At 50.1% G+C, this 9,833-nt stretch overlaps 1 protein-coding gene across 3 annotated transcripts in view; it reads left to right on the top strand.

The window, feature by feature from the left end:
• MDGA1 (MAM domain containing glycosylphosphatidylinositol anchor 1) overlaps positions 1–9,597 on the top strand; it is a 152,733-nt gene extending 143,136 nt beyond the window's left edge. For all 3 annotated transcript variants that reach the window (XM_010391803.4, XM_019281293.3, XM_019281291.3), the window contains one exon: positions 293–9,597. In XM_010391803.4, the coding sequence (XP_010390105.1) occupies positions 293–384 (92 nt within the window). In that variant the 3' untranslated portion in view covers positions 385–9,597. The remainder of the gene's footprint in view (positions 1–292) is intronic.
• Positions 9,598–9,833: the final 236 nt, after the last annotated feature.

Genomic DNA, 9,833 nt, shown 5'->3' on the forward strand with positions numbered 1-9,833 from the left:
ATGGTTAAAGATCTCTTTTAGCCTAGGATGTAACCATAACAAAACGAGAGTATTTTATTTGACTCAGGTTGAAAGTTCTGGGGAAGAAAGGAGAATTAGATTTCAAAAGTGTCTAAGATTCAACCTTTTCTCCAGAGTTAGTTTTGGGGAACCTTGAGAACGTCCAGGAAAGGCTCAAAGTGTCTTCCAAAAGATCAGGGAACTCTCTGTGGTTCAGGGTGGGAGAAGACTTGTTTGATGAGATCTGTATCTGTCCCATCACTAATTCTCTTTCTCCCTTCTTGCCTGGCAGCTGTTGCTCTTCCAGGAAGTGGTGTCCCAGCCCTGCACAGCCCTTGTCTTTGTGGCCCATTGACTTTCTTCCTTTACGTGCTACTCAGATGATGGCAAGCGAGCGCTCCTGTCTTCGGACCAAGACATTCCTGCTCCTTTCCTACTCAGCCACCTCTGCTCCTCTTCCTCCCCTCCTCACTGGCACACCAAAGTGTCCATATGTTACCAAAGACTGACAGGCATGACCACGCAAAGGGATCTGGTTCAGAACTGGAGCACTCCTTGAGAGAGTCATAATGTCTATAATTTAAAAATAAAGACAAAACTTTTTTAAAAAGCACGTGCACGAGAGAGAGAGTGAGAAAGAGAGAGGAAGGAAAGAAACACACCCGGAGAAAAGAAGGAACGAAACACAAAATATAGGAATGAAGAAATGTGAAGAGCAAATGAAGGAAGGAAAAAAACACCCCATGTTTCCTTGGGAATGTCAGACAGGGCTTCCTCAGGGAAGTGGGAACTTGTTTTAAACAAACAAACGAAAATATATTAAAGCACAAATTTCTACCAGAACAGTTACCTTCTTTACTGCAGAGCCCACAGCTTAGTGGATGATATCCTGCAGTACTCCCCTTGTCTCCTCATGCTTTCCCGCTGGCTGGGGCTGCCCCGCCCCGGCTGCAGCTCCCTGCAGTAGCACCGGCCTCGTCCGTGGGGCAGCAGCCGCCCCACGTGCTGGCGGCCAGAGCGCCCTGCCTCGCACCGCATGTGCTTCAGTGTCTCCATCCATCCACATCTTCCAGGCTCTCACGTGTTTAATTGCCCCCAGTGTGGTTTGCTTCGGCCTTTCCCCACCACTCTGTGCTTCTCACCCCCCAGCCTGAAGAAGATGGAGTAAGGAGGGGACCAATGACATGGACTACGCTGAGTGGTGGAGAAGTCCAGGCTGGATCCAGCTGCAGCACTGGCCTCTAAGAGCCTCTTTCTGTCCCTCAACACTCTTGCTGGGTAGGGAGCAGGTCTGAGCTGCAGACAGGAAAGTCTGGTCTCTGTGGGGCTGCGGGATGGGGTGTGACGGGATGGGTCTGGAAGGGTGGAGCAGTTGCACATTGGCTTCCCCCTGTGAATTTTGGAATGATGACCGCCTCAGCCCTATACCCAGGATTGCTTCTCTGCCTATATTTCGTTACCTATTTATTTTGGGTTTTATTCCATTGCTTAACTTCCTCCACCTCAAGTTTTCTGGATTATGGGAAGAGTCAGGCATTTAAACATTCTTCAGCCAGACAACAAGTCCTGTGCCCATGACCCAGCCCCCGGCCTTGCAGTTCAGGCAGTTCCAGTGCTGCCCTCCTCCTGAGGCCTTTCTGCATGCACAGTGAATTTGCTGCAGCGTGGGCAACGGGTGGCTACAGCATTGCTGCTCAGGGTGGCTGAATTTTGTCAGTACATGCAGCCACACAGGCACTCAGCTGCCACTGGCAAGGCAGTGGGCAGAGGAGCTGAAAGGTGAAACAGGCAGGAAACTGCTCCAAGAAGGATGGAGGCAGGAAACTGGCCCAAAAGAGAGGGTTATGCTGAACTGTAGCCCTGTTTGCCACTGAGGAACAAGGGAGCAGGGATGGGGGAAATTCACCTTTTTCCTGCTGGCATCATGAGTGGGTAAAGCTGGTGTTTCTCTCTGCTGCAGACCTGTAGCAGGTCTGGCTAACCTCTTCAAAGTGGAGGCACACACTGTTCCAGGGGAACCCCCAGGAGAAGGATTTGCCCTCCACCAGCCAGACAGGAGCTGTGATAGTCTTGTTGCATCTGGAAGCAGCTCTGGGCATGAGTTACCTCCCTGCACAGGGCAGAGTTAGCCCCATAAGGCTGTGAATCCGGGTTTACTATCCCACTCTGACAATTAGTTAAGTAGGACTCTTCCTCCTAAGGGGCACCCCATCCAAAATCCCTATCTGGAGCACCACAGATAAGATAGCTGTCTCACTGAAGACCCAGTACCCATGGCTCCTTACCCATTTCTGATGAATATATCAGCTTCTCCAAGACAGCCATGCTTGTCTGAAGTCACCTGAATGTGTTATCTGCCTCCTGCATTGCTCAGCTTCCAGCCACAGCTGGTGCCTCATTGCCTTCACTGATGGAGGGGGAAAGCTCTTAACTCCCAGGAGATCCGGCCACCATCAGAGAGAGAAAGGACATCAGCTCTAAGGGACAAGGGGGCCTTCTTCACAGGAGGCCTTGAAAGAGAGTGGGAGGGGATGATAAAGGTCTCCCCTGCTTGTTTTGCTTTTCTCCATTTTGAAGAATTGGGACTGTGTCTTTTCTGTCTTCACCCCTCCCTCCAGAGCCCAGACCTCAATCACAGTGCACATTTGACCAGGAAACCCACAACTGTTGCCCAGGGCCAGACAGTGTCATGGTTGCAGTGGCTGCCAAGCACAATTCTGTGTCTTGCTGTCTGTTGCCATTTTCATGGGCAGCCAGTGCTGCCCTTCTTTAGGCTGAGCTCTTCCAGCCCTGTGCTCTTCCTTTCCTCTGTGCTTGTTGGCAGTCAGAAGACACCACCCCGCTCCTGGTGAGAGTCCACTTTCACTCCCAGGAGAGGCACAGTGCTTTCCAGGGGCCCTTGGGAGCTTCACAATGGTTCCTGATCTGGCAGCAGCAAAACATTTTTGTTCCATTGCTGGTTCCAGGAGGCTTCTTCTGGGCAGAAGGTGGAGACAGGAATGCTTCTCCATCGGTGAGGGATAGCCCAGGGCAACCATCTCACCTTCTAAGCTCTGAGGCTGAGGCCAAGACCCCTTGTGGGTTTCTTCTACTGACTGCTTAGCCCAGGTTGCACAAGCACCTGGGTTTTGCTGGTGTTTAGTGGGCATCAGAGGTGCTGTGGGGCTGGGGAGGTGCAGCCTGAAGGTTCAGGATGATGGACCTGTGAGGTGAGTGCCAGCAAAGGGGCACCACACTTCTAGAAAGGAACGCCTGCAGGGAGGGAGTCCATGCCCTGTTGCTAACTCCTGTGAGGAAGGATGCAAGAACCTCACCACACCAATCCATGGCACAGGGGGCAAGAAGCCTTTTGGTGGCTGAAGGTCCAGGGCAGAGCAAGGAGGTTGCCCCAGACAGAGGTGAAGCCTTCTGCTGTCAGGTGTCCATCAGCTTCAGTAAAAGTCTCAGGAAGCCTCTCCCCACTTAGACCTCTGCTCTTTTATCTCCAGCTAGAAAGCAGCTGCTGGTGAGTTTGGGGGAAAGTCATTAACCCAAGTGCCTCTGCTTGTCAGAAGTACCGAGGACAAAAGGAAAGACCTCATTTCCCTGATGTGCAGATGTGCTCAAAGAGGGTATCAGAGGAAGGAGGCACTTCAGCAACAAGGATGGAAGCTGTGCAGTGATGGGGTGGAGGGGAGGCAGGGTTTCTCCTCTTTGAGGATAGTGGTATTTGTGGCTTACTACCCCATGCTTGAGGGGCAAGTCTCCTTGTGGTAGTAATGCATCCCAGGTGAGATATAAAGCCATGCTCCTTACGCCTTCCAATTAAAGATCCCTTTGCATTTTTCACAGTGTTCTGGCTAAATTACAGTCCTTAAACTTAATTACTGTTTGTCATCTTAAATACATGTTGCAGTCCCAATGTTATGTTTCTCTTCCTGATGTTTTATGTTGCTCTGTGCCTACCAAGTAGCTGCTTTATTCCACTCCAGAAGTGGCTGCATTTCAGCAATGGTGGATATTATTCCTGTATATAGTATGTAAGTCCCTGCAGAAGAAAAATGCAATATAAATTTAAGAGACTGCTTTTATTTACAAGGAGACCTCTGCTTGGTAGTTGTAGAAATACATTAGGAAGAATGCTGTGTGGGTGTTAGCCGATATGTACTCGATTTCATTTTTTTCAGGGTATAAAACAGGAAATATGTGAGTGTGCAGGCTCCTGGGTATAAGTTGTAGATATTAGAAGTAGTGAATGCTACTGTGTAGTTACAAGTGGGGCTTACAAAGAAACTTACGTTTGAAACCTCTTTTTGTAGTTGTTCATTGTATTCTGAAAAATATACTTTTTAATTATAATTTTCTACAGTTCAGTGCAAGTCCAAATAACAGGTCATCCACAGAACGTTAATCCATGGCTTTTAACAATATGAACATCAATTCCTACTGTTGCCCTGAAATGCATTTCCTGGCTGGTAATAATAATAGACTATTTTTCTTCCACAAAGATCAGCCACTGGAAAGCAACTGACCTAATATGTTCCATTGGATCTGGAGTTAAGTAATTAGGAACACCTGAGTGCAACTCTTCCCAGCTGTATGGGAGTGAAGAAATTTTTCATGTATATGAAAAACTTTGCATGGTGCACAAATGGTTTGTGGGACCTCGTGGGTCCCTTTCAACTCAGCATATTCAGTGATTCTGTGATTGGCAGACATGCAGAGCTGCTCCAGCAGAGCTGCACGGCGTGCTGCCTGGAGAACAGCTGTAGCAACAGTGATAGGGAGCCCTTCTTCTGGGAACAAGTTTTGTTCTGGAAAGAGATATGGTAGCAATCAGGGGAAAAGTAGCGGAGGCTTCAGCTATTTAGGCTGGTAATTCTTTTGCAAAAATAATTTAGAGATGTGTGAATGAGTGTAGTAAATATGATACACATTGTATTTTATTCCCTATTGCTATTCAAAGTATTGAAATTTACTTTCTTTGTATAAAAAATCCTGTGGGTGCACTACTCCAGAATTACAAAAAAAACCCCACTTTGCTACTCAAAGGAGAACAGAGTCTGGATTCCTCCTCCTCAGCCTGTCCCTATCACTCTGTGCCAAGAAGTGCCCAGCTTTGGGTTGGTGCCGGGTGCTTCTCAGCCTGGGAGGGGCCAGTCAGTGGTGCAGGTGGGAGAAGCATCCCTCCATCGCTGCCCTGAGCTGTGTCTCCAGTGCGAAGTGGTCCCTGTGCAAGGCACTGGCAGGAGCAAGCTCTACTCCCCATCAGCTCTCAGAGAGGCCGAGGCAGAGAGCTCAGGGAGATGCTGCTTCAGGATGTTGCTGTCTAAGTCATGTTTGTCTGTCAGCACCATGCAGAAATCCATTTTTTCTGGAAATGCTGCAGCACCCCTTTGCCTCCTGGGTGCCTTTGGGTGGCCTAGCAATGGCATGGAAGGACATATCACCATGGGCTCTGTGCCTCGAGCTGGGTGCGGTGGGACACAGTGCCACAGCACCTACTGGTGCCCAGCTCTTGCACCCAGGAAGAAGGGCTCTGCTTTTCAGTGAGGACAAGCAGTTGCATTGTGAGTATTTCCTGTGCAAAGGATAGGACTTCTTGCACTCCTGGCTTTGGCAGAGACCACTTTTGGTCCTTTAAACTGCCCTCAATGCGTGTGCATCCCTGTCACAAGTGTGCAGCAGCAGGACCCTGTGCAGGCTGTTGCCATAATTTCTATTTGCTTTGGCCCAACTGATAACTGCTCATCCTGAAACAAAAGGCCTTTGCAGAAGAAAAATGCTGGAGAGCTCTGGATATTGCATTTTAACGGGGCCAAACTTACACTCCATGGTAATAGCTGGCAGCTGTTGGTTTCCAGCAGGGAGCTGAATAGCCTTGGTACACGCAGCATCCCAAATGATAGCTGTGATATGTGTGTGTTTTCAGTACTTCCCTTGGGAGTAAGACACATGTCCGTTTGGCTGACTATCTGCCACCACCTAGCACACCACAGGGGATTTTGGGGTCTTCTGATGGCTACTTACAGTCTGGTATGGTCATATCAGACCACTTGCGCCCTGGAGGCTTTAAACATCCCAAGGAGCACTGCGGGACAGCCCAGGGCCACTTTCGACCAATCTGCCATTCTAGAGAGGGAGAGGATGCAGCTTGCAGGGAACTGTAGTCTGTTGCAGGACAACCTCTTGGCCATGGAAAAGCAGTGCCATCCCACTCCATCTTGTCTGAGATGCATGCCTGACATCCAGACCCTGTGATTCAGGTGCGTGCACAGTGGCTTTGCCATCAAGCATCTTTTCTCAAAAGGAAGAGAGCTCCAGAGACAGACAGCAAGTCAGCAGGGCTTGCTGTGTTCCTCCACTGTGTGGCTGCAGGGGATGGGGGCTCGGTCCAGATCACCTAGATCTGCTCTGGCACCTTCTCCATCTTGCTCCCTGCAGCCCTGGCAAAGCCTGAGGGGCTGGTGGGGCTGCCTGGATGGTGGTGATGGAGCAGGAGCACTTCAGGGCATGTGTTTTCTCCATCAGGAACCTCATGTGGGTCATGTCCTGGCTTCATCAGAGGCAAAGGAGGGTTCACAACAGCCCCATGAGTGGCTGAAAGGATGGAACAGAACTTGGTTGTGTTCTCTGGAAAAGGAGAGAGGAAAAATGAGCTCCACAGTGCATTGTCCTTTGTTTCACTGATGGCAGGCAGAAGGCTCTAACTGCAGCTGCTCAGATGCTGGGCAAGGAGACTAAACAAAAATCCTGAGACCAGATTTCCCAGTAAAATACACTGGTCCAGCTCCAGATCCTCAGCACATCTGTGCATGAAGAAGCTGAGCAAGCCACTGTCCTGATATGGGTGATCCCTCAGGAAAGCTGCAAAGGGCTGGTCCCAGCTTATGAGCACTGCCCTTCTCTCTGCTGCCTTTCATGGTGGGGGTTTTCCAGCATGGAGCAGAGAACAAGGGGAAGGGAGAGGGGAAGATGCTCTACTGTTGTAAAGGTAGAGCTGGGTGATCAGAGGTTTTTGTAGAGAGCTGTTCAGGTCTGTGGTAAATCCATGTTTTGCTTGCATTTGCTGTGGCCTATAAACCATTTGCTCCTGTAGAATGAGACAAAATTTTGTGCTTCCATTAGTTGTTGTTCTAAGAGGAAATTGGGCTGTGAATGTTTGACTTAGAGTGAGACTTTTTTACCCTCAGGATGGCCTAAAGTATAGTGTCAGTATAAGACAGGGCCAGCTGGACAGCTCTCATACAGTGCCAGTCCCCAGGCAGTGCCAGCACCCACAGCTCGTAGTGATGGATGTGCTTTATGCTGTAATGGCTGGGCCCTTGCCTGAAGCTTTGAGCCAAGTGAAGGGTATCCATCTGCTCTGCCACCCACGTGCACCTGTCCTGTCTGCCAGCCAAGTCTGTAGGAAGATAAAAGCCCCACTGCTGCTGCTGCTGTTGGCCAGTGGGGGTCTGCTTTGGCTGGGGGAGATGGGCTCTGGTCCTGCCACTGAGGCAGTTTCAGTTTGTAAAGCCCAGCTGTTACAATGGAGAGATACTCGGAGATCTTCAGAAGTTGCATGACCATGGCAAGCCTCGGTTCATCGGCAAAGGCAGGCCCTGGGTAGGAGCTGGAACATGCCAGGTGTCAGCAGTCCTGCTCTGCCACTCTGAGTGAGCTGCAACTCCTTTGCTCTCAGTGTTACAGCAGCTCAAGGCTGAGCCCAAACTAGCTAAGAGCAAGTGCAACCCCACTTCCTCATCTACACTGTGGCCTCTGCAGGCAGGCACCAACTGGTTTTCTTTTGGTGACCCTGATATGTAATGTGGTGCTGAGCTGAAGCTGTTTCCAGGTGTTACTTGCACCGTAGGTCTTCCACTGGTGTTTATCTTAGCAGCTTGTAGAGGGATCAAAGCTAAAAGCTGCGGCGTGGGTGTGTTGCAGCTGCCAGAAATGCAACAGGAAGGAGACAGGACTCAAAACCCCCTTTTGGAGGTGGAGTCCCCACCTTTCCCTTCTCCCCAGTCCATGCTCCAACCACCTTCAAAGGTGGGGCATTTGGTATATCTTGTCTCACTGGGCCTTGTTCTCAAGAACAAGCTGTGGGTGTCAGTAAACAGAGCGACAGCCAGGCTGTAGCAGCATGGTCAGCTCAGGCAGCACCTAGAAAGGGCTGAGAGGAGAATATAGATACCATTGTGTCTATAAAATGCCACAAGCATTGACTGGGATAGTATTTGGGTCTTTTGTATGGGTGGCAGCATGTACCACACAGAGACTGGGCAAGGGACTGGTGAGCACTAGACATTTCTCTGGGAAAATTCAGGTGCTGATGAGGGAAGGTATTTACAGACCTGACACAAAGAAGCTTTCCTGTGCACATAGCATCCTGAGACAAGAAGACTCTCAGAGTTTGCTGGAGGTGACCTTTTCCTCTCATCAAACCTTGTTTGTTCTTCTCTGCTGCCCATCCCCAGCTTCTCAGTGCATTAATGTAATTGTTGGTGTTAAAGCTGGGTAAAGTGGCCTAGTGTCAGTGCTTTCAGATAGATGAATTTGGCCTGTTTTCCAGCTTTTGGGATCTTCTAGATGTACCATCTCATCCCAGGGGGCTCCACAGCATGCATTCATCTCAAGACATTCCCTAAAAGCTGTGAATGCTACAGATATGTGGCTCTTCTTTGTGGTTTTGGTCACAGCCCTTGCCTGACAGCATGGAGACAATCTCTAACCTCTAGATGGAATGGAAAATTGGGTGCCAGCATGGTATTACTTGGGTCCTTTTTCCCAGTCAGAGCCATCCTGCCTGTATCACAATACGCGTAGCAGAGGAAAGGGGCTGTCATCCAAGATGCAATTGTCTCATGGGGAAAAAACTCTGACATCTGCCTTTGGCCAGAAGTGAGCATCAGACAGTGATTTCCACACTCTTCCTCACTCCATACCCCTGCTCTTTACTTACCCTCACCAAGTGTTTCATTTCCAGCCTGGAGAGACAGCAGCAGACTTCATCCCTGGATCCCATAGAAGGGGATCACACCAAAATCCCGTCCTCAGCTTCCGAGGTGCAGGGAGAACCAGCTCAGGCCCAACAGTGAGCCACTTCAGTGGGATCCAGTTCCAGTGGGACTGCGTCGCCACACACTTCCAGGTCACCAAGGCCAGTAGAAAGTGTTCATTGACCTGACAGAAGTGTTTAGAAACGGCCCCCCAAATGGAGCAACAGACAAAGTCAGTGTGTTTGGGGATACTGTGGAGGAGGGAGGGGGGTCCTCTGGTGTCTCTTGGGTTTTTTGCTATCAGTGTCCTAGGTGGGGATCCTGGGACAGAGCCTCATTCTCCACCAGCCTCCCTCATCGCCACCACGTCTTGTCCCATCCCCACTCCACATCTCATAGAGTGCCATCACCACCCCTGAGTGGAGCTGGGACCCTCTTGCCACCATGATACCAAGCCGTCCACAATGTTAAAAGCACAAAGCACAAAGGGACTGAACTGAACCTTTTAAACAGGGTGAGATGTTTCACAAGCATTGCCTCATCCACCACCTCCCCCCAGCCCCGATGCACCCGCCGTGTAACCTATAGACTCTCAACGTGGATTGTTTCATTCAAATAAAGCTGCAGTACTCGAGTGGGTGAGCCTGCGTGTCCCTTTGTGTGGGGTCGGGGTGACAAGGGGCAGCCTGCAAATGGTGCTCACAGTGGCTGGAGCAGCGAGGAGATCGTATTGCTGCCCAGCACTGAGGCATGTGCCAGTGTTTGACCCTGAGTCTTCCCAAAACATCTGTTAAGTCCCTGGGGAAGGCTTCTCAGTTCTGCTCAAACCCCAGCACAGGGGCTGGGCACAGGCAGGTTTGGGACAGTCAG

Source organism: Corvus cornix, chromosome 3, assembly GCF_000738735.6.
Source record: "Corvus cornix cornix isolate S_Up_H32 chromosome 3, ASM73873v5, whole genome shotgun sequence".
NCBI lineage: Eukaryota > Metazoa > Chordata > Aves > Passeriformes > Corvidae > Corvus > Corvus cornix.